Source organism: Oryx dammah, unplaced genomic scaffold (assembly GCF_014754425.2).
Source record: "Oryx dammah isolate SB20612 unplaced genomic scaffold, SCBI_Odam_1.1 HiC_scaffold_1, whole genome shotgun sequence".
Classification (NCBI taxonomy): Eukaryota; Metazoa; Chordata; class Mammalia; order Artiodactyla; family Bovidae; genus Oryx; species Oryx dammah.
Window position 1 is genome coordinate 84,104,554 of NW_024070185.1, and position 20,764 is coordinate 84,125,317.

At 39.1% G+C, this 20,764-nt stretch overlaps 2 protein-coding genes across 2 annotated transcripts in view; both read right to left on the bottom strand.

Annotated features, from left to right (window-relative positions):
- Nucleotides 1-2,762: 2,762 nt before the first annotated feature.
- The window catches only part of LOC120867543 (serine/threonine-protein kinase MRCK alpha-like), a 61,915-nt gene continuing 43,913 nt past the window's right edge, over nt 2,763-20,764 (bottom strand). The window contains exons 10-11 of the mRNA XM_040245949.1: nt 20,581-20,717; nt 2,763-2,820 (exon numbers count right to left, since the gene is read on the bottom strand). Of these exons, the coding sequence (XP_040101883.1) occupies nt 2,763-2,820; nt 20,581-20,717 (195 nt within the window). The remainder of the gene's footprint in view (nt 2,821-20,580; nt 20,718-20,764) is intronic.
- Nucleotides 13,818-15,155, bottom strand: LOC120867559 (60S ribosomal protein L4-like). The gene has a single exon (XM_040245950.1). The coding sequence runs from the start codon at nt 14,742-14,744 to the stop codon at nt 13,896-13,898; it is 849 nt and encodes a 282-aa protein (XP_040101884.1). The 5' UTR covers nt 14,745-15,155; the 3' UTR covers nt 13,818-13,895.

The window sequence follows — 20,764 nt, forward strand, 5'->3', positions numbered from 1 at the left end:
AGAATCTGCTGAATAGCCATGGGATGGAGGAAGAAGGACCTCTCCCCTCACCCCACCCCCTGCCACCCATAGAGCCTCATTCAATCAGGTTTTGCTGACAGATGAGTTGTGGATAAACTTAATGTTTTCAGATTTCAACACTGGGACTGTGGTGAGGGGTGTGAACCTAGTGGAAAAATGTTATAAATCCATACCTATGATTGCAGCTGTCTTGGTGGTTTTGATCAGGGGTAGATTGCTGTCATAAGCCTCTTTCAGAACATAGATTGACCTGTCTCTGGAATGACTTTTTCTCAATATCTTGTGCAGTTCACTCAGCACGCCCACCCACTCACTCTTCTTATTCTCGCTATCTGCCAAGATTGGGATTGAATATCTGTTACTAGGTGCTGAGAGCTGGGAAGCTGTGACCTAGAACGATGTAAGGAATATCTAGGTTATAAGAAAGCAGACATTGTCTATGCCAGTCTGTCTAGCATTTTCTCATTACACTCACGACTGGTAAATGACACTTCTAATATTACCCTCTTCCTAGTGATACTCTTGCCTGGAAAATCCCATGGGCGGAGGAGCCTGGTAGGCTGCAGTCCATGGGGTCGCGAAGAGTCGGACACAATTGAGCGACTTCACTTTCACTTTTCACTTTCATGCATTGGAGAAGGAAATGGCAACCCACTCCAGTGTTCTTGCCTGGAGAATCCCAGGGACGGGGAGCCTGGTGAGCTGCCATCTATGGGGTCACACAGAGTCGGACACGACCGAAGCGACTTAGCAGCAGCAGCAGTAGTAAAATAGGCGATATGAGCCATCAGAGGCAGGCCAGAAGGAAAACGTCAGAATCACTTCTATTTCGATCCTCATAAAACCACCAGTGTTATCTGACTACCTAAGATCTTTTACTTCATCAAATGAAAATAACTACTATTTATTCCTTGGTGGCTCAGACTGTAGGGAATCTGCCTGCAATGCAGGAGACATGGATTCCATTCCTGGGTTGGGAAGATTCCCTGGAGGAGGAAATGGCAACCTACTCTGGTATTCTTGCCTGGGGTATTCCATGGACTGGGTACAGTCCATGGGATCGTGGCAAAGAGTCTGACATGCTTGAGTGACTAACACCTTCACATTCATTGTATGCTGTCACTGTACCAGGAACTGCTGTAAGAAATTTACATGTGCTAATTGAATGAATCCTCACAGAAAACTCAGTGGGTAGTTAGGACTCTTCTCTCCATTTTATGGGTGCGAGGACAAGAGCACAGCTGGGTAGAATGCTGGCAATCTGATGCCAGAACCTCCGCTCTGAGCCTCTATTTCTTCAATTCTAACACACACCTTTGCACCTTTATCTCTGAAATGGCAATGTTTTGTGCAATTGCAATCATCACAATCAGTTGTGATGCTACAGAATGCTCAGTAGCTTTTTGTTGTTACATTAGAAATATTCAGAAACACTCATGCTTTCCTGACTGCTACATGTGTATAATTTATATCATTACTCAGTCAGTTCAGTCGCTCAGTCGTGTCTGACTCTTTGTGACCCCATGAACCACAGCACACCAGGCCTCCCTGTCCATCACCAACTCCCGGAGTCCACCCAAACCCATGTCCATTGGGTCGGTGATGCCATCCAACCATCTCATCCTCTGTCGTCCCCTTCTCCTCCTGCACTCAATCTTTCCCAGCATCAGGGTCTTTTCAAATGAGTCAGCTCTTCGCATCAGGTGGCCAAAGTATTAAATGACAAATCAAATTTAAATTTTAAGATGTATAATTAAGCTCAAAGTCTACATTTCTATATAAAACCTTCTTTTGTGATCATCAAGTAAGCATTAGTGATATACTAAGCTACCACTCTAAGTCAGTTCCAAATAGCTAGATCTCTGTAGGGGCTCTTGTTAGTTGAGTAACATCTAAATAAATGTCTATCTTTGGGTTAAGGAACTAAGAATACTCCTGTGTGGCCTTTGTTAAGGCCAAGATTTCTAGGCTGACTAACCACAAGGGTCTCAAGGGAATAACAAACCTTTGCTCTTTCTGTCACCTTATTGTACCCATCCCAGAATCACTTTAATTTTTACATGAGTTTTAAAGAACAGACTGTCTATTTTTTAGATTGCAAAATAACATCTTCACCCAATTTTTCTGTTTTGTACTCTTGGCTTGAATCTAATTATGGCTTCAAAATGTTGCCTCAGAGAAGACTTATTTTACAAAGTGACTATAGTTTTAGAAGCCGCACACTCATGTTACTGCAGGTCCATGAACTGACCTCCCTGCACATCTGAAATGGAAGAATATTATCACTCTTCCTCTGTCTTTGTTTACCTCTATTCTTTCACATCCTCTGCCCCAGCACTGTTCTGTTTTGTAAGCTTTCCCTGTTTTCAGCTGTGAATCATATCTGTCTGATTACCTTAGAGTGGAGTGAATGGACACCCTATGGAATATTTGTATTTTAAATCATAAGTTTAACTATAGGATGAAAGACCATGATACTTGTGAAAACCTATGTATAGCATGTTTAAATAAGAATAAGGGGGCTAGATTTCTTGTGGCAAGTGGGATGGAGTGGGGAACAATTCCACAGCCCTTCTAAAATCTTAACCTCCAGGTACTAATACCTTTACCAGCCCAAAGAGGCTTGATCCCTATGAACAGACAAGAAAAGGATGAAACAAAATGTATAAGGGATCCAAACAGCAGCACAGACACTTACCTTAAACATACGAGGCATTTCCTTTCTCCTTGCAGGAACAAGATCAGAGGGCCAGACTGAACTGACAGAAAATGCTCCATCCCTGAAGGAAAAGCAAGACTCTGGGAGTGAGTAGAATTGCCTGAAAGTGAGTAAAATGATACAAAAACATAATCCTCAAACTTAATTTCCCTAACTTTTAACATTCTTTTCTGTAGGAACTGACAGTGATCAAAATATTGTAACAGCAGTTCTCAGCCAGTTACATATTATCAGAAAACCCAAGTTAACTCTGGGCTGTTCATGGAGAAGTCAACTCCCTGTGACTCCCTATTCACAGGGAACTAAGAAAGGAGCACATGTCTAACTGCAAAGCCATTGGACCTAGAGTATGGGCCATATGCCCTCAGATCAGCTTGCTTGTGTATTTTGTCAATGTTACTGAGATACACTTGGCATGTAATAAACTGTGCATATTTACAGTAGACAGTTAGATAAGTTTTGATTTATGTATACACCTGTGAGACCATCACCACAATGGAGATAATGAATGTACCCATCACCCCCAAGTTTCTTGGAATAGCTGTGTAACCCTTACCCTTCTCCTTCCTTGGAACTCTTCCTCATTCCCCCACTGATCGGCTTCCTGTCGCTCTAGGTTAATTTGCATTTTCTAGCACTTTATAGAAATGGAAAAGTACACTATATATTCTTTTTGTCTGACTTTTTCTTAGCATAATAATTTTGAGTGCATTAGTGTTGCTGCATGGATGAATACTTCATTTCTATTTATTGATGAATAATATTTCATTGTATGGATATGCCACAGTGTATCCATTCACCCATTAGTGAACATTTGGCTTATTTCAAGTTTTGAGTGTTTTAAATAAAGGTGTTATGTATGTTCATGTCTGTCTTTGTGGACATATGTGTTCTTTTGGGGAAATACCTAGCAGTAGAATGACTAGATTATATATTCAGTTCAGTTCAGTTGCTCAGTCGTGTCCGACTCTTTGCAACCCCATGGACTGCAGCACGCCAGGCCTTCTGTCCATCACCAACTCCCAGAGTTTATTCAAAATCATGTTGATTGAGTCGGTGATGCCATCCAACCACCTCACCCTCTGTCTCCTCTCGCCTTCAATCTTTCCCAATATCAGGGTCTTTTCAAATGAGTCAGCTCTTAGCATCAGGTGGCCAAAGTATCAGAGTTTCAGCTTCAACATCAGTCCTTCCAATGAATATTCAGGGCTGATTTCCTTTAGGATGGACTGGTTAGATTTTCTTGCCGTCCAAGGGACTCTCAAGAGTCTTCTCCAACACCACAGTTCAAAAGCATCAATTCTCTGGTGCTCAGCTTTCTTTATAGTCCAACTCTCACATCCATACATGACTACCAGAAAAACCATAGCATTGATTAGATGGACCTTTGTTGGCAAAGTAATGTTTCTGTTTTTTAATACGCTGTCTAGGTTGGTCATAATTTTTCTTCCAAGGAGTAAGTGTCTTTATTTCATGGCTGCAGTCACCATCTGCAGTGATTTTGCAGCCCCCCAAAATAAAGTCTGTCACTGTTTCCACTATTTCTATATCTATTTCCCATGAAGTGATGGGACCAGATGCCATGATCTTTGTTTTCTGAATGTTGAGCTTTAAGTCAACTTTTTCAGTCTCCTCTTTTATATATTAGGTGTGCGTTTAACTTTTTAAATATTTTTCAAAGTGATTATATGATTTACAAAGCAATGTATGAGAGATTTAGGTCTTCCACATCTAGGTCCTCCAGTGCTTGAAATAGTCTTTAATTTTAGCTTTTCTTATGGATATAAAGTGATATCTCATGGTTGTTTTATTTGAATTTCCATTGGAAAAGACCCTGATGCTGGAAGGGATTGGAGGCAGGAGGAGAAGGGGACAACCGAGGATGAGATGGCTGGATGGCATCACCGACTCGATGCACATGAGTTTGGGTGAACTCCGGGAGGTGGTGATGGACAGGGAGGCCTGGTGTGCTGCGATTCATGGGGTCGCAAAGAATCAGACACGACTGAGCAGCTGAACTGAACTGAACTGAACTGAACGGAATAATTAATGACATTGAGCATCTGTTAATGTGCTTATTTGACATATGTGTCATCTTCTCTATTGAAGTATCTTTCCAAATTCTTTGCCCTTTTTAAAAATTGAGCTATTTTCTTATTATTGAGTTTAAAGAATACTTTCACGTATTTGGTATGTAAGTTCTTTTTCAGATATTTGATTTGCCACCAGTCCACTGTTTCTATTACTTCTCTTAACAGAGTATTTCAAAGAGCAGAAGTTTTAAATTTGATGAAGTCCAATTTATCAATGTTTAAATTTTATCTGTTGTGCTTTGATGTTATATCTAAAAATTATTTGTCTTATACAAGATCAGAAAGGCTTTCTTCTAAGTTTATTTCTAGGTACATTACAGCTTTAAGATTTACATTTCGTTCTAAGGTATATTTTGAGTTAATTTTTACACATAGCAAAAAGTACAGATCAAAGTTGATTTTTAAATATATGGATATCTAAAATTCCATACCATTTGTTGGTAGCTATTGTAAGATGTTGAAAATACTGTACATATTAAAGTAACAGAATAGAAAATATAGAAATAAATTTACATATATTTATATATGTTATACATATATTATAAATATATATGGTTTATATGTGTATTATATATCCTATATATTTGGGTATATTTATTAATTTGTTCTTTATTTCAAAATTGTTTTGGCTTTTCTAGCTCTTCTGCATTTCCCTATGAATTTTAGAATTAACTTGTCAATTTCTTTTTTTATATTAAACACTCTCCAATAAATTTTTTTACATATACACATATTCACTCTTTTCTAGATTCTTTTTCCATACAGAATATTGAGTAGAGTTCCCTGGGATATACAGCCAGTCCTTATTAGTTATCTATCTTATATATAGTAGTGTATATGTTTTCATTCCAATCCCAAAGCAAGGCAATGCCAAAGCATGCTCAAACTACCACACAATTGCATTCATCTCACACACTAGTAAAGTAATGCTCAAAATTCTCCAAGCCAGGCTTCAGCAATACGTGAACGGTGACCTTCCAGATGTTCAAGCTGGTTTTAGAAAAGGCAGAGGAACCAGAGATCAAATTGCCAACATCTACTGGACCATTGAAAAAGCAAGAGAGTTCCAGAAAAACATCTATTTCTGCTTTATTGACTATGCCAAAGCCTTTGACTGTGTGGATCACAATAAACTGTGGAAAATTCTTCAAGAGATGGGAATACTAGACCACCTGACCTGCCTCTTGAAAAACATGTATGCAGGTCAGGAAGCAACAGTTAGAACTGGACATGGAACAACAGAATGGTTCCAAATAGGAAAAGGAGTATGTCAAGGCTGTATATTGTCACCCTGCTTATTTAACTTATGCAAAGTACATCATGTGAAATGCTGGGCTGGATGAAGCACAAGCTGGAATCAAGATTGCCGGGAGAAATATTAATAACCTCAGATATGCAGATGACACCACCCTTAGGGCAGAAAGCGAAGAACTAAAAAGCCTCTTGATGAAAGTGAAAGAGGAGAGTGAAAAAGTTGGCTTAAAGCTCAACATTCAGAAAACGAAGATCATGGCATCTGGTCCCATCACTTCATGGCAAATAGATGGGGAAACAATGGAAACAGTGAGAGACTTTATTTTGGGGGGCTCCAAAATCACTGCAGATGGTGACTGCAGCAATGAAATAAAAAGATGCTTACTCCTTGGAAGAAAAGTTATGACCAGCCTAGACAGCATATTAAAAAGCAGAGACATTACTTTGCCAACAAAGGTGTGTCTAGTGAAAGCTATGGTTTTTCCGGTAGTCATGTATGGATGTGAAAGTTGGATCATAAAGAAAGCTGAGCACTGAATAATTGATGCTTTGAACTGTGGTGTTGGAGAAGACTCTTGAGAGTCCCTTGGACAAAAAGGGAGATCCAACCAGTCCATTCTAAAGGAAATCAGTCCTGAATATTCATTGGAAGGGCTGATGCTGAAGCTGGAACTCCAATACTTTGGCCACCTGATGGGAAGAACTGACTCATTTGAAAAGACCCTGATGCTGGGAAAGATTGAAGGTGAGAGGAGAAGGAAATGACAGAGGATAAGATGGTTGGATGGCATTGTTGACTTGACTCAATGGACGTGAGTTTGAATAAACTCTGGGAGTTGGTGAAGGACAGGGAGGCCTGGCGTGCTGCAGTCCATGGGTTCCCAAAAGTCGGACATGACTGAGCAATTGACATGAAATGAACTGAACTGAAGTGTATATGTGTCAGTCCCAATCTTCCAATTTATCCCTCTCCCCACTTACCTCTCAGTGACCATAAGTTTATTTTCTACATCTGTAACTCTTTTCTGTTTTGTAGATAAGTTCATCTATAGCCTTTTCTTTACAGTCCACATATAAGTGATACCATATGATATTTATCTTTCTTGTCTGACTACTTCACTCAGTAAAACGATCTCTAGGACCATCTACGTTGCTGCAAATGGCATGATTTCATCTTTTTCATGGCTGAGTAAGTAGTATTCCATTCTATATATGTACCACAATTTCTTCATCCACTCCTCTATTGATAGATATCTAGGTTGCTTCTATGTCTTGGCTATTGTAAATAGTGCTGTTGCAAACATTGGAGTGCATGTATCTTTTCAAATTAGAATTTTCTCTGGATATATGCCCAGGAGTCCATAGTGCTAAAGCTATGGTTTTATCAGTAGTCTTGCACAGATGGAAGAGCTGGACCATAAAAAAGGCTGAGTGCCAAAGAACTCAGGTTTTTGCATTGTGGTGCTGGAGAAGACTCTTGAGAGTCGTTTGGATGGCAAGGAGATCAAACCAATGAATCGTAAAAGATATCAAACCCGAATGTTCATTGGAAGGACTGATGCTGAAGCTCCAATCCTTTGACCACCTGATGCAAAGAGCTGACTCACTGGAAAAGACCCTAATGCTGGGAAAGATGGAAGGCAGGAAGAGGAGAGGGTAACAGAGGATGAGATGGTTGGATGGCATCATTGACTCAATGGACATTAGTTTAAGCAAACTCCAGGAGACAGTGAAGGACAGGAAAGGCTGGCATGCTGTAGTCTATGGGATCTCAGAGTTGGACACAACTTAGTGACTAACCAACAACAACAATATGCCCAGGAGTGGGATTCCTGGATCATATGGTTGCTCTAGTTTTAGTTTTTAGAGGAACCTCCATACTGTTCTCTCCATACTGTTCTATCCATACTGTTGCCACTAGCAGTGTATAAGGGTTCCCTTCTCTCCATACCCTCTCCAGCATTTATTGTTTGCAGATTTTTCTGTGATGGCCATTCTGACTGGTGTGAGGTGATACCTTATTGTAGTTCTGATTTGCTTTTCTCTAATCATTAGTGATGTTGAGCATCTTTTCACATGCTTTTAAACCATCTATATGTCTTCTTTGGAGAAATGTCTCTTTAGATCTTCTGTCCATTTTTTGATTGGGTTGTTTAGTGTTTATATATATATATATATATATATATATATATATAGAGAGAGAGAGAGAGAGAGCTGCATGAGCTGTTTGTATATTTTAGAGAATAACCCCTTGTTGGTTGCTTCACTTACAAATATTTTCTCCCATTTTGAGGGTTGTCTTTTCTTTTGTTTATGGCTTCCTTTGCTATGCAAAATCTTCACAGTTTAATTAGGTCTAATTTGTTTATTTTTGCTTTTATTTTCATTAGTGTACTCTAGGAGTTGGATTGAAGCTTGTCAGTTTCTATAAAAAGAATTAAGAAGCTTACTTGGATTTTGATTAAGACTGTGTGAAACTATAGATCAACTTTGGGGACACTCACATTTTTAAAAATACTGAGTTTTAAGTCTTCATTAATTTCTCTCATCAATATTTTATAGTTTATAGTATACAAGTCTTACATAGCATTTGCCAGATTTATTTCTAAGTAATATTTTGATGTGATTGCAAATGGTATTACTTATTTATTTTTGATTTCTCATTCTTTATTGCTAGTATAAAGAAATGCAATTTATTTTAGTATATTGATCAAGTATCCTGCAAACGTGATAAGTTCCTTTATTAGTTCTAAAAGTATTTTTTAGACCACATTGAATTTTCTGCATAGATACTTATTTTGTCTATGAATAGTTTTCCTTCCCTCTTTCCAACCTGGATGTATTTTGTAGTTTTTTCTTCCCTGGCCTAGATATCCAATACAGTGTTAACTAAGAGTGGTGAGATCAAATATCTTTGTCTTTTTCCTGATCTTAGGGAGAAAGTATTCACTCTTTTGCCACTAATTATGATGTCAGCTATGGGATTTTCATAGATGTCCCTTATCAGGATGAAGAAAGTCCCTTCTAAGTGTCCATCAAGAATATATAAACACATTTCATCAGATGTCTTTATTGTATCTTTTGACATGATTGTTTCCATTTGTTTATATGATAAAATACATTAATTTTTTAATGTAAACCAGCCTTCCTGAGATACACTACATTTGTTCAAGATGCAAAATAATTTTTACATAATATTGAATTCTATTTACTAACATTTTGTAGCTTTCCTCACATGCATTTGCTGATCAATATCTTGCTGAATCAAGCCAGATCCTCTGTAGGGCCTTGCAGAGCTAGTGCACGATCTTTATCAATCCCTATTTCTCTCCCTCCCCCTCTCCCTCTCTCTCTCTCTCTCTCTCCCTCTTTCTCATCTCTGATACTCTGTCCTGTCAACTCAGGACTCTGGGCCCCTCTGGACTCTCAGTTATATCACTTCAATACAGGGAGTTCACCTGGGTTTGCCTGGAATTCCCATTTTATGTATTGGAAACTCTCATAAGGCAGTAACCTAGGGCAAGTATAGAGCTCACCTCACTTGTTTCCCTTCATTGTCTGATGTTTCACACCTTGAATCATTTTTTCCTTGTTATTTCAGAGGAAAGGTTAGACATAAATATGGCCCCTGTTACTCCATCTTGGGTGAAAGTAGAAGTCTGTTTGATCTAGCTTACTTGATAATTTTCGACTTCTGCCACACTTTGAACAAACTCATTTCCTTCCCCTAATGCTCCATCTTAGACACCTTACATCTGTCAATGTGACCCTCAGTTTTTCAGTCTTGATGACTTAAAAACCTCAGTACCATCTGGTATTGTTACTCTTTTCTTCATCTTTCTTTTTTCTGCCACTCACCATGTCCCATGAGGTAACTTCAGTAATATTTCCTGCACCCATTTTTCTTTGGTAATTCCTGCATCCACCATTTTAATGCAGACGCTCATCTGATCTGAAGGATGGACAGTTGCAGACTGGACTTCTTGGCTCCAGCACTGCTTTCATTTTCTCTGTGCCCAGCATCAAACATACACACACACACACACTCTCCTAAACTAACTTTTGATTAAAAATCTACTTCCAGACTAACCTTACTAAAGTCACCTTCAAGATTATCTTCTTTCCTATATCAGTTATTCAATGTACTACCAAATTTCTGACAAAGCTATTAGCTGAGGTAAAGAATATAGAAAAGTGTTTGTTGCTAAGGAATCAAAATAAGATAGGATGAATATGCAGACCCACAGAATCTGTAATAAGCAGAAAATTCAGGCTGAGCAAGCATACAGCCATCATAGTACAGGTTACACCTGATAAAGTGGTATAAAGGAATAATATGAACAAGTTACTCATTACCTGAACCATAGGAAGTGAAGGAACCACCCAGGGAGTGTGCAGAAAAGGAAGGAAAGAAGGCCAAGGGCAGATGCTCTGAGATACTAAGAGGAAAGTTAGAGGAGCCAAAAAGATTCAGAAAAGTTAGGGGGAGCAGAGAACATACTGCATTTTCCTGAATTGGATACACTTGCTATAATTTCACTGATTCAGTATTTTTTATTAAGCACTTAAACAGTGTCTGGAGTGAAGTCAAAAACGGCAAAGTAAGGGTCTCTGAATGTTCTCTCCTTCATAAAAAAAAAAAAACTATCAAAATTCATCAGAAACAACCTTTGCAGAACTTATAAATTAACCAAGTTTTGTGGCAACCTGAGAAGAATTAATTTTTTAGAAAAACAACCAAACCTTGGTAAGAATTATGAGCTTTGTGGTAGTTTAACTTGCCCTAGTGCTATGCTCTATTTCCACCTCCTCAGTAGACTTGAAAAATGGAAGTCTGTGTTCACACTACATCCTAGAAGCCACTAGACACCTAAGGAAGCTGGAAAGAGGAGAAAGAAGGAGAAAGGAGTTGGTGTATGACTTGATTCAGAGCTCTCCATGGGAAAGGTCTGTTCCCCAAGGGGCACTGAAAGAAAACAATTTCATACAAGTATTTTAACTGCATAGCTGCCTACCCAGTATTTAGCAGTCAGACAAGAATTACACATTAACCAAAACTCTTAGACAGAAACTGAGATATCCGTAAGGGCTCTGAAAAGTTCTGACATATTGCTAAGAATCTTGGTCATCATGCACATGCATAGAACTGGGAACATACTTAGGGTTATGTAAATGCTCCAGAGAGACCAGAGAAGGACACACATTCTCACCTCTGACACTGGATGTGTACATAAATGGTTTTCATCAGACTTTGGAGGCTTTCAGCCATTATTTCTTGCAACATTCTTGACCATTTGCACAAGAAGAAAGTGTTGTAAACTGCCTGGTGGAGCGTTGAAGAAGTGTTCCCATTTGCACACAGAGCCCTTCAGCAAAGTCTAGGAGATTCATCAGTTCCAAATGTTTGAAGAAATCTCTGCAAAATCATTAGCTGACTACTAAGTTAACAAAGGGGAAACTTCAATAACCATATATGACTAAGAATAGACTTTACAGATTAGTTGAGGCACAAAAGTATGACCAATACACAAGGAAAAAGAGTATCTCTGAGGAATGCCAGATGTTGGATTTACCAAACAAAGAATCAGCTATTTTAAATACATTTGAAGACCTAAATGAATCCATGTCTAAAGAAATAAAAGTATGATAATGATGACTCAACAAACAAGAAATATAAATAAGGAAATATAAATTATAAAATAGAACCAGACAGAAATTCTGAGGTTGAAGACTACAATAACTGAAATGAAAAATTTACCAGAAGGGCTCAACAACAGATCTGAGCAGGCAGAAACGAGAACCATTGAACTGGAAGATAGGACAAATAATACTATCCAATCTGAGGAAAAGAAAGAAAAGAGAATGAAGAAAAATAAACAGAGCATCAGCATCCTTTGGGAAACCTAAAGAATGTTAAAATATGTTTAATAGAAGTTCCAGAAGGAAAGGAGAGAAGATGGGGTAGAAAAAAACAATTCAGTGAAAATCTCAAATCAATTTATAATCTAACTTCCCATCTTAAGAAACTAGGAAAAGAAGAGCAAACTAAACTCAGATCAAACAGAATGAAGGAAATATAATTTTCAGAGTAGAAATTAATAAAACAGATAGTAGAAAAATAAGAGAAAATGAAGAAAACCAAACAAAATTGACAAACTTTTAGCTAAACAACCAAGAAAAAATCAGAGAAACCTCAAATTACTAAACTCAAAAATAAAGTAGGAAAGAAAAATAAAGTGGTTACATTACTTCTGATCTTCCAGAAGTTTAAAAGAAAGCATAAGGAAATACTATGAATAAGTTTATGCCCACCCCCCCCAAATTAAACAGTTCTAACTGAAATAGAAACACAAGTCCCCCCAGCCAGGAAACTTTCACAACGCACACTGGTCCAACCCCACCGAAGGAGAGCAGACTCTAAAATTAAGAGAATGAGAAGAAATGAGGACACCATTAAGTGCACCAACATTTGAATGATAGGAATCTCAGAAAAAGAAGAGAAAAAAAAAAAAAAAGGATGAGAAAACATTTGCAGAGATTGTAGTCAAAAATTTCCTAACAAGGGAATGGAAATAGCCACCCAGGTGCAGAAAGCCAAGAGAGTCCCATACAGGATAAGAGAGAAACATGCCAAGAAACATATGAATCAAACTAACAAAAATTAAAAGCAAAGGAAAAAAGATTAAAAGCATCAAGGGAAAAGCAACAGATAACATATCAGGGGATCCCTATAAGGCTAACAGCTGATCTTTCAACAGAAACTCTGTAGGCCAAAAGCGGGTAGCAGGATAACTTAAAGTGATGAAAGGAAAAAAAAAAAAACTTACTACCAAGATTACTTTAAGCAACAAGGATCTCATTCAGATTCAAAGGAGAAATCAAAAGCTTTACAGATAAGCAAAAGTTCAGAGAATTCTGCACCAACAAACCAGCTTTACAACAAATGCTAAAGGAACTTCTCTAGACAGATAACACAAGAGAAAGAAAAGGCCTACAAAAACAAACCCAAAACAATAACATAAATGATAATGGGATCATACATATCAAAAATTACCTTAATGTAAATATATTAAATGTTCCAGAAAAAAAGATATTGATTGGCTGAATAGATACAAAAACAAGACCCCTCTATATGCTGTCTACAAGGGACACTTTTTAGACTTAGGGACACATTGTGACTCAAAATGAGAGGCTGGCAAAATATATTCCATGTAAATTGAAATCAAAAGAAAGCAGTTTCTTATTTCAGTTAGAACTGTTTAATTTGGGGGGGGGTGGGCATAAACTTATGCATAAACTTGAAACTTATTCAAAGCTCTATTTTATCAGATAAAATAGATTTTTAAATAAAAACTAGAAAAGCAAAGACACTACATAATCATCAAGAGATCAATCCAAGAAGAAGATATAATAACTATAACCATTATAAATGTATATGCACCCAACATAGAAGCACATCAAATCAATATGTAAGGCAAATGCTAACAACTATTAAGGGACATTGGCAGTTAATTTGGCAATAATCGCGGGAGACTTTAACACCTCATCCACACCAATGGACAGATCAACCAGACAGAAAATGAATGATATATTGGGACATTTGTACCTAAATTGATATTTACAGAGCATTCCATCCAAAAATAGTAAATTTCACTTTTTTCTAAAGTGCATGTGGAACATTCTCAATGATAGATCACAAATCAAGCATTGGTAAATTTTTTTTTTTTTTTTTGCCTCTTTGTTCAGGTCTTTATTCAAAATTAGCTGTCCAAAATGATTTGGCGTTTATGGAATAAACAAATTTAAGTTTATGCAGCAGCCTTCTCCTCCTCTGAGGTGGGTTTCTTTTCTGTGGGCTTCTTTTCAGCTGCTGGTTTCTTGGTCCCTGCAGCCTTTTTTCCCACCACAGGCTTCTTCAGCTTCTTATCGCCAACAGCCTTCTTTTCTTTGTTTCCTACCACAGGTTTCTTGCCGTGAACCCCTTTCTGATCTGATTTGGCTTCTAGTGCTGCTGCTGCCTTATCCATGCGGATTTTGTGATTCTTGGCCTGCCGAAGAATGGTGTTCCGGCACATGGTCTTTGCGTACGGGTTAAGCTTCAACATGATTCTCAGGTTTTTCAGTGGATTCTTCTTCAGGACTCTGCGATGAATCTTCTTGCGTGGTTGTCGGAGTGCTTTTTGGATTTCTGGGCTTTTCAAGATTCTGCTAAGGTCTGTATTGAGCATCTTGTGCATGGGGAGGTTGTAGTTACTCTTGAGGGAAGCTGCTTTATGCCAAGTGCCATACAGCTCATCTAACTTTCGGAAAGCACTTTCAGTCCAAATGCAGAAATGTCCCACATGACCACCAGGAGCAAGTTTCAAAATGTTCAGCTTGCTTACATTAAGCAGAGTAATTCCAGGGATGTTTCTGAAGGCCTTGATGATCCCATTTTCCTCATTATAGATGATGCAAGGTCCCCTGCGCTGGATGCGGCGCCGGTTTCTCATTTTGCCTTTGCCGGCTCTCATTCGCTGAGAGGCATTCCAGCGAATCCAGGCCTTAGGTTTCTTCAGAAGCAAAACAGCCTCCTTGGTCTTCTTGTAGCCTTCAACTTTATCTTCCACCACCAAAGGAAGTTCAGGAACTTCCTCTATACGATGACCTTTAGACATGACCAGCGCCGGTAAGGCTGAGACAGCCAGTGCAGAGCAGATGGCCTATTGCTTCTGCGTTGTATTCACTCTGCGGTGCCAACGTCGCCAGGTCTTGGTTGGTGCAAACATGCGGCCCCCACGACACATATTTCCAAAAGCACCCTGACCAGAATGGTGAGTCCCACCACCTCGAACCCTGGGAATTCGAGCCACAGCTTTGCCGGTACCCCAAGACTCAGCACTGGTTTGATGACCTGCTAATTTACTGACAGCATAGGGCTGTCTGTTGTTTTTGCGCAAGTTGGTGTGAACAAAGTTAACAATATTGGGTCGAATGGGAGCCTTGAACACAGCAGGCAAAGTGACATTTTTGCCAGATGACTCCCCCTTTTCGGAGTACACTGATATCAGTGGATGAGCACACGCCATGGCGGGGAGAGGAGAAGGCCACGCTCCTCTCACCCCGGCAGTTCCCACAGGAAAAGGGTAAATTTTTTAAAAATTGAAATTATTTCAAGTATACTTTCTGACCACATGCTATAAGATTAGATATTATCTCAGGGAAAAAAACTATAAAAAACACAAACACATGGAGGCTAAATCATATGCTTCTGAAGAATGAAGATGTCACTAAAGAACCCAAAGAGGACAAAAAAAAAAATACCTGGAAGCAAATGAGAATGAAAACGTGACAACTCAAAACCTATCAGATGCAGTAAAAGCTGGCTAAGAGAGAAGTTTATAGTAATACAAGCCTACCTCAAGAAACAAAAGAACCATCAAGTAAACAACCTAACTACACTTGTAAAACAACTAGAAAAAGAATAATAAAAATACTCCAAAGTTATATATCCTGAGGAAGCCACAGTTCTAAAAGACACATATACCCCAGTGTTCATTGCAACACTATTTACAATAGCTAAGACATGGAACCAACCTAGATGTCCACTGATAGATGAATGGATAAAGAAGATGTGGTATGTATATACAATGGAATATTACTCTACCATAAAAATGAACGAATTTGAATCAGTTCTAGTGAGATGGATGAACCTAGAGCCTATTATACAGGTAAGTCAGAAGGAGAAAAACAAATATCATATATTAATGCTTATATCACTGGAGAAGGGAATAACAGATCACCTCAGTATTTTTGCCTCAAGAACCCCATGAACAAGAGACATGCTCAGATAGCAGAGTAGAAGGATGTGCATTCATCTCCTGTGAGAGAACCAAGATTGCAACTAGCTGTTGAACAACCAGCGGCAAGAGGACACTGGAACCCACCAAAAAAAAATCGATACTTCACATCCAAAGACAAAGAAGAGGCCACAGTGAGACAGTAGGTGGGGTGCAATCACGATAAAATCAAATCCCATACCCTCTGGTAGGTGACCCACAAAGTGGAGAATAGTATAAAAGAAGTTCTGCCACTGTTGCGAAGGTTCTGAACCCCACGTCAGGCATCCCAGCCTTGGGATCCAACAAAGGGATGAGAATCCCTAGGGAATGTGGCCTTGGAGGCCAGTGGATTTGATTATAGGGTTTCCACAGGACTGGGGGAAACAGAGACTCCAGTTTTAGAAGGGAAAAAACAAAATCTTTCATGCACCAAGACCCAGAGGAAAGGAGCAGTGATCTTACAAGAGACTGAACCAAAACTACCTGCTAGTGTTGGAGGGCCCCCTGTGGAGGCATGGGTCAGCAAGCGCTCATCACCGGGACAGGAGTACTGGCAGCAGCAGGCTGGGAAAGTCCCCCTTGACACAAACTCTCTTGGATTTAACCCTACCTTAGAGCCTAGGGCTGGGTTACCTCAGGCCAAACAACTAACAGAGAGGGAGTGCAACCCCATCCATCAGCAGATATTTGGATTACAGTTTTACTGAGCAAGGCTCTGCCCACCAGAGCAAGACTTAGTTTTTCCCACTGTCAGGCCCTCCTTCAAGAAGCTTACACAAGCCTCTTAGCCTCATCCATCAGAGAGCAGACAGAAGAAGCAAGAAGAAGCACAGTCCCACAGCAGCTAAAACAAAAATCATATTACAGAAAATCAGTCATGATGAAAAAGGAGAAATTCATGTCCTAGATGAAGGGACAAGATAAAACCCCAGAAAACAGCTAAATGAAGTAGAGATAGGCAAACTTCCAGAAAAAGAATTCAGAATAAGGATAGTGAAGATGAGCCAGGATCTCAGGAAAACAATGGAGAGGATGCAAGAAGTGTTTACCAAAGACCTACAGGAACTAAAGAACAAACAAACAGAGATGCTACTAGAAGGAATCAATAGCAGAATTACTGAGGCAGAAGAAGGGATAAATGACCTGGAAGACACAATGGTGGAAATCACTGGCACAGAACAGAATATAGAAAACAGAATGAAAAGAAATGAAGACAGTCTGAGACTTCTGGGACAACATTAAATGCACCAACATTCACATTATAGGAGTCTCAGAAGGAGACAAGAAAGAGAAAAGACCTGAGAAAATATTTGAAAATAGCTGAAAACTTCCCTAACATGGGAAAAGAAATAGTCAAGTTTAGGAAGCACAGAGATTCCCAGGCAGGATAAACCCAAAGAGGGAAACACCAAGACACACAGTAATCAAACTGACAAATATTACAGACAAAGATAAAGTATCAAAAGCAACATGGGAAAACAACAAATGACATACAAGGAAGCTCCCATCAGGTAATCAGCTGATTTCTCAACAGAAACTACAAGGCAGAAGGGAATGGAACAATATATTTAAAGTGATGAAAGGGAAAAATCTACAACCAGGAACACTCTACCCAGTAAGACTCTCTTTCTGATTTGATGGAGAAATCAAACGCTTTCCAGACAAGCAAAAGTTAAGAGAATTCTGCACCAACAAACCAGCTTTACAACAAATGCTAAAGGAACTTCTCTAGGCAAGAAACACAAGAAAAAGAAAAGACCTACAGAAAATAAATCTAAAACCATTAGGAAAATGGTAATAGGATCATACATGTCGATAATTACCTGAAATGCAAATGGATTAAATGTACTACAAAAGACATAGACTGGCTGTGTGGATGAAAACATGTGCATGCGTGCACTTCCGCTTAGCACATGACTCTGCTCAACCCCCTAAATTGTACATAATTATTTTATATTGTTAAGTCAATCATGTTCCCATTATGACCTAAAAAAAAAAAAAAAAGAATCCCATTAACAGTATGAAAATATAAAAGATACGACACCGGGAGATTAACCGCCACGTCGGTAGGTGTCCAATATGCTACTAGGGAAGAGCAGAGAAATATCTCCAGAAAGAATGAAGAAGCTGGGCCAAAAATGAAGGGGGCAACAGAAGATGAGATGGTTGGATGGCATCACCAACTCAATAGACAGGAGTTTGAGCAAACTCCAAGAGATAATGAAGGACAGGAAAGCCTGACATGCTGCAGTCCATAGAGTCGCAAAAAGTTGGACATGACTTAGTGACTGAACAACAACAAATACCACTTATATATGGAATCTAGAAATATGTTATTGATCAACCTATTTGCAGGGAACCAGTGGAGACACGCTGGGCTAGAAGAAGCACAAGCTGGAATCAAGACTGCTGGGAGAAATAGGAAAAGGAGTCCGTCAAGACTGTATATTGTCTCCCTGCTTATTTAACTTCTATGCAGAGTACATCATGAGAAACTCTGGGCTGGAGGAAGCACAAGCTGGAATCAAGATTGCTGGGAGAAATCTCAATCACCTCAGATATGCAGATGATACCACCCTTAGGGCAGAAAGTGAAGAGGAACTAAAAAGCCTCTTGATGAAAGTAAAAGAGGAGAGTGAAAAAGTTGGCTTAAAGCTCAACATTCAGAAAACGAAGATCATGGCATCCGGTCCCATCACTTCATGGGAAGTAGATGGGGAAACAGTGGAAACAGTGTCAGACTTCATTTCAGGGGGCTCCAAAATCACTGCAGATGGTGATTGCAGCCATGAAATTAAAAGACGCTTACTCCTTGGAAGAAAAGTTATGACCAACTTAGATAGCATATTCAAAAGCAGAGACATTACTTTGCCAACTAAGGTCCATCTAGTCAAGGCTATGGTTTTTCCAGTAGTCATGTATGGATGTGAGAGTTGGACCGTGAAGAAGATTGAGCGCCGAAGAATTGATGCTTTTGAACTGTGGTATTGGAGAAGACTCTTGAGAGTCCCTTGGACTGCAAGGAGATCCAACCAGTCCATTCTAAAGGAGATCAGCCCTGGGATTTCTTTGGAAGGAATAATGCTAAAGCTGAAACTCCAGTACTTTGGCCACTTCATGCAAAGAGTTGACTCACTGGAAAAGACTGATGCTGGGAGGGATTGGGGGCAGGAGGAGAAGGGGACGACAGAGGATGAGATAGCTGGATGGCACCACTGACTCGATGGACGTGAGTCTGAGTGAACTCAGGGAGCTGGTGATGGACAGGGAGGCCTGGCGCGCTGCAGTTCATGGGGTCTCAAAGAATTGGACATGACTGAGCAACTGAAATAAACTGAACTGAATGGAGACACAGATGTAGAAAATGGACTTGTGGACACAGTGGGGACAGAGTGGGATGAATGGAGGAAGTAGTGTCAACATATATACACTCTTGTGTGTAACATAGGTAACTGGTGAGAAGTTGCTGTATAACACAGGAAACCCAGTCTGGTGCTCTATGACAACCTAGAGGGGTGGGATTGGTCGGGGCAGGGAAGAAGGAGGCTCAAGAGGGAAGGTAAATATATATAATTATGGTTGATTTATGTTGTCATACATCAACACAACTTTGTTAAGCAATTTTCCTCCAATTAAAAAATAAATTAAAAAAATAATGTAATAAATTATGGGAGTTAAGGGGAAAACAACAATGATCTCAAGAGACCCAAAAAACCATGTCAATATCCAACAACACCTTTCCAGATAAAAAGACTCAACAAACCAGGAAGAGAAGGCCAGTTTCTCAACCTGACAAAGGGCATCAGCCATGAAAAATGAAGTACTGATAGATGCTCCATGGGTGAGTCTTGAAAAATTATGCTTAGTGAAAGAAGCCAGTCACAAAATTCCACATATTTTATGATTTCAATTATATAAAAATTTAAAATAGGCAAATCCATAGAGATGGAACCAGGTTAATGGGGCTGGGAGCAGTGGTGAATGTAGAGAGCCACTGCTAATTAATAAGGGTTTTTTGTTGTTGTTGTGATGAAAATCTAAAATTAGTTTATGGTGATGGTTTTACAAGCTTGTGATATACTAAAAACCAGTGGATTGCACATTTTTAAATGGTGAATTTTATAATACATAAATAATATCTCAATGTAAAGAACTTTTGGTTTTGAGGTTGTATTTCCTTTCCTGCTATACACATGTGCTGTTCTGTGCTAAGTCTCTTCAGTCATGTCCGACTCTTTGTGACCCCATGGACTGTAGCCTACCAGGCTCCTTTGTCCATGAGATTCTCCAGATAAGAATACTGGAGTGGATTGCCATGCCCTCCTCCAGGGGATCTTCCCGACCCAGAGATCGAACCCACAGCTCCTGCATTGCAGGCAGATTCTTTACTGCTGGGCTAACAGGGAAGCCCCACTATAAATACATGCAAACATAATAGGAAAATAAACTTCTGACTAAAAAAAAAAAAAAAAAGCTTACAAATATTACACAGTTATAATCCACATCTAAGAGGTAATGATGCAAACTTTAGGCAAAAATCTTTTTTAAAGTCCTCATGGCAATGGTGAAAATTGGGAACGTAAGTTGTGATAACACTACTTAAAAGAATATCAGAAACCACTTTTATTCCAGATCTTGTTTTGATAAAAACATTCTCCCTTTCAAAGCTTACCTCATGTCAATTACTTGACTCACTACAACATTGGGTTTTGAGTCTTCTTCGTTCATATCATACAGGAAGAGTTTGAAGTCACAAATTACGGCCAATGCCCTCTGCCATCCTTTTTTCCTGCCTGCTTTCTTTGGAATCTTTAGTTTTTATTTTTCAAGAAACAAATAAAAGCAATCCAAGCTGA

What these genes read in the sequence shown, in the direction of transcription:
- LOC120867559 (XM_040245950.1), bottom strand. Translation starts at nt 14,744, where the DNA reads ATGTCTAAAGGTCATCGTATAGAGGAAGTTCCTGAACTTCCTTTGGTG.